We start from the raw sequence: 2,607 nt of genomic DNA, 5'->3' as shown, positions 1-2,607 counted from the left end.
TAGTCTATAGTCTAGTCTATAGTCTAGTCTATAGTCTAGTCTATAGTCTATTCTATAGTCTAGTCTATAGTCTAGTCTATAGTCTAGTCTATAGTCTAGTCTATAGTCTAGTCTTATAGTCTAGTCTATAGTCTAGTCTATAGTCTAGTCTATAGTCTAGTCTATAGTCTAGTCTATAGTCTAGTCTATAGTCTAGTCTATAGTCTAGTCTATAGTCTAGTCTATAGTCTAGTCTATAGTCTAGTCTATAGTCTAGTCTATAGTCTAGTCTATAGTCTAGTCTATAGTCTAGTCTATAGTCTAGTCTATAGTCTAGTCTATAGTCTAGTCTATAGTCTAGTCTATAGTCTAGTCTAGTCTAGTCTATAGTCTAGTCTATAGTCTAGTCTATAGTCTAGTCTATAGTCTAGTCTATAGTCTAGTCTATAGTCTAGTCTATAATCTAGTCTATAGTCTGGACTATAGTCTAGTCTATAGTATAGTCTGTAGTATAGTATAGTCTGTAGTATAGTATAGTCTATAGTCTGGACTATAGTTTATTCTATATTTTGCGCTATAGTTTAGTTTATAGTTTGGCCTATAATTCAAGTCCATAGTCTGAACCATAGTTTAGTCTATAGTCTGGACTATATAAATAGTCTATAACCTATAATCTGAAATATATTCTATAGAATGATGTCTTAACAAAACACTTTTCTAAAAAATTTCATCATTCCAAATGTCGTCACATGTTTTTGCAAAATTTTAAAATTATTAAAACATATTTTTTTATGATTCGTTTTTTTTTTTTTTTCATAAACAAAAACATTTCAAAATTGATTCATGTCTGTTGATTCATAAACAACATACATATTTTGCCATTAGCTTAATGTTGTTTACTTTTAGCAAACATTTTTTCTTTTAAATTCAAAACTGAAAAAATATTTGTATTTTGACAAAACAAAATTTATCTTAGATCTTAACGATTGTTGACTATATATTTTTATCTTGGCTAACAATAGAATTATGTTGGCGTAAGTTTAAAAATATCTACAACAAAATAAATAAACAAATAAAACACAGATTTTTTTAATTAATATTGAGATCAAATTATTTATATTTCTTTTTTTTTTCAAATGATATTTTTTCTTTTTTTTTTTTTTCTTTTGCATAAACTTTTTTCAAAAACAACTTAATTTCATAATAAATTTTTAATTTTTCACAAGGCGGGTGTTTAGGGTTTTAACTTAATTTATATAATAAACATTTCTTTTATGATTTTTAAAAAATTTAAGGGTGGAAGAACTTTATAGGCATTTTTTTAGAAGGAAGATTAATTACAACAAAAATTATAAAAGGCATTAAGAGTTATAACAAAATTGTACTAAAAAATTATAAAAAAAATTCAACAATTTAATTAATTTACTAAGATTTTTTTAAAAACTATAGGAAAAAAACACTTTTTTTGGGGGGAAAAAAGTGTAAACTGGTAACTTGGAAGGGCGGGGGATTGGAAAAAGACACACTTAAGGCCTTTAGCCTATGTTTAAGGTGTCCAACAGACAGTCTTACACTCTCTCACTTAGAAGGTGGGTTTTCAAGGAGTTGAGTTTCTTAAGAAAGAAACGAAGAAGGCGTTGGCGAAACAGCAATGACATTAACCCGTGGCTAGGAGCTGACGTTTTGTTTAGTTGGAGGAGAACTTTGACCCTTTTTGATTTAACGAAGAGCAACTATAACAACGAAGCTAGCGCGCCAGCGCTTAAAAAAGATTACAAGAGTCTTTAGCTTCGAGCATAAGCTACAAACTTATGCTGGCTGCTTAGTGTTGAGAAAGACAACACCAGGGTCAACCCATTTCAGCATAAGAATCATTAACATAATTCAGACTTAAGGTACTGCAGGAATAATCCAAAGGCTGTACGCCATCATCTTCCACAATATCCATACAATCCATTGCATCATTGTCGCTCAGACAATCATCCTCATCATCGGGTATGGCCACATCAACGGGTATATACATATGGAAGGGTTTTTGTTCTTTTAACCAGGGTGAGAGGAAGATATGCTCTATGGGCACACGATCAGAAATGTTTTTCCTTAGTAAAGATAATAAAAGCCAGCGGGCGGAACGTGATAGATGACCGGGTAGTTGTACAAAACATTGTCTAATAATGGTAATGAGATTGCTATTGCCTTTCTCGAAGAAAGGATATTGACCCACCAACATGGTGTAGAGTATTACACCCAAAGCCCACATATCAGCAGGTTTGCCTTTATAGGTGGGTTCTGGGCAGAGTAATTCGGGGGCGGTGTATAGAGGGCAGCCAATTTTTTCACTTAAAGTATCATCCTCAGGATTATCCAGGATCATGGAACCTTCTAGAGATTCATATTGAAGTTTGGTTCTAAAAAGGGAAAAGAAAATTGAGAAAAAAATTAGTAATTTATTAAAGAAAAGAAAAAATAATAAGAATATTTAAGTTTTGCCAAGAAAATTAAAGAAACTAGTTAAAAAAAGAAGTTATTCTTACAAAATTTTAAAGAAAAAAATTGCTTAAAACTTTAGTAAAGAGTAAACTAGAGTTTTTAAGAGAATGCTAGCTGACAACTTGACCTCATTTGTTG

General features: G+C 30.9%; 1 protein-coding gene across 1 annotated transcript; it reads right to left on the bottom strand.

Moving 5' to 3' along the window:
• Positions 1 to 1,828: 1,828 nt before the first annotated feature.
• LOC119610287 (tribbles-like) lies at positions 1,829 to 2,387 on the bottom strand (the record flags this gene model as incomplete). The annotated part of the gene is made up of 1 exon (XM_037965423.1): positions 1,829 to 2,387. A coding segment is annotated over one exon (559 nt), but the record flags the coding sequence as incomplete, so codon positions are not given.
• Positions 2,388 to 2,607: the final 220 nt, after the last annotated feature.

Source organism: Lucilia sericata, unplaced genomic scaffold, assembly GCF_015586225.1.
Source record: "Lucilia sericata isolate MDLA Ls3-8-SP2 unplaced genomic scaffold, ASM1558622v1 Contig001149F_arrow, whole genome shotgun sequence".
In the NCBI taxonomy this organism is placed as follows: domain Eukaryota; kingdom Metazoa; phylum Arthropoda; class Insecta; order Diptera; family Calliphoridae; genus Lucilia; species Lucilia sericata.
This window is presented reverse-complemented; position numbering and strand designations above follow the sequence as displayed.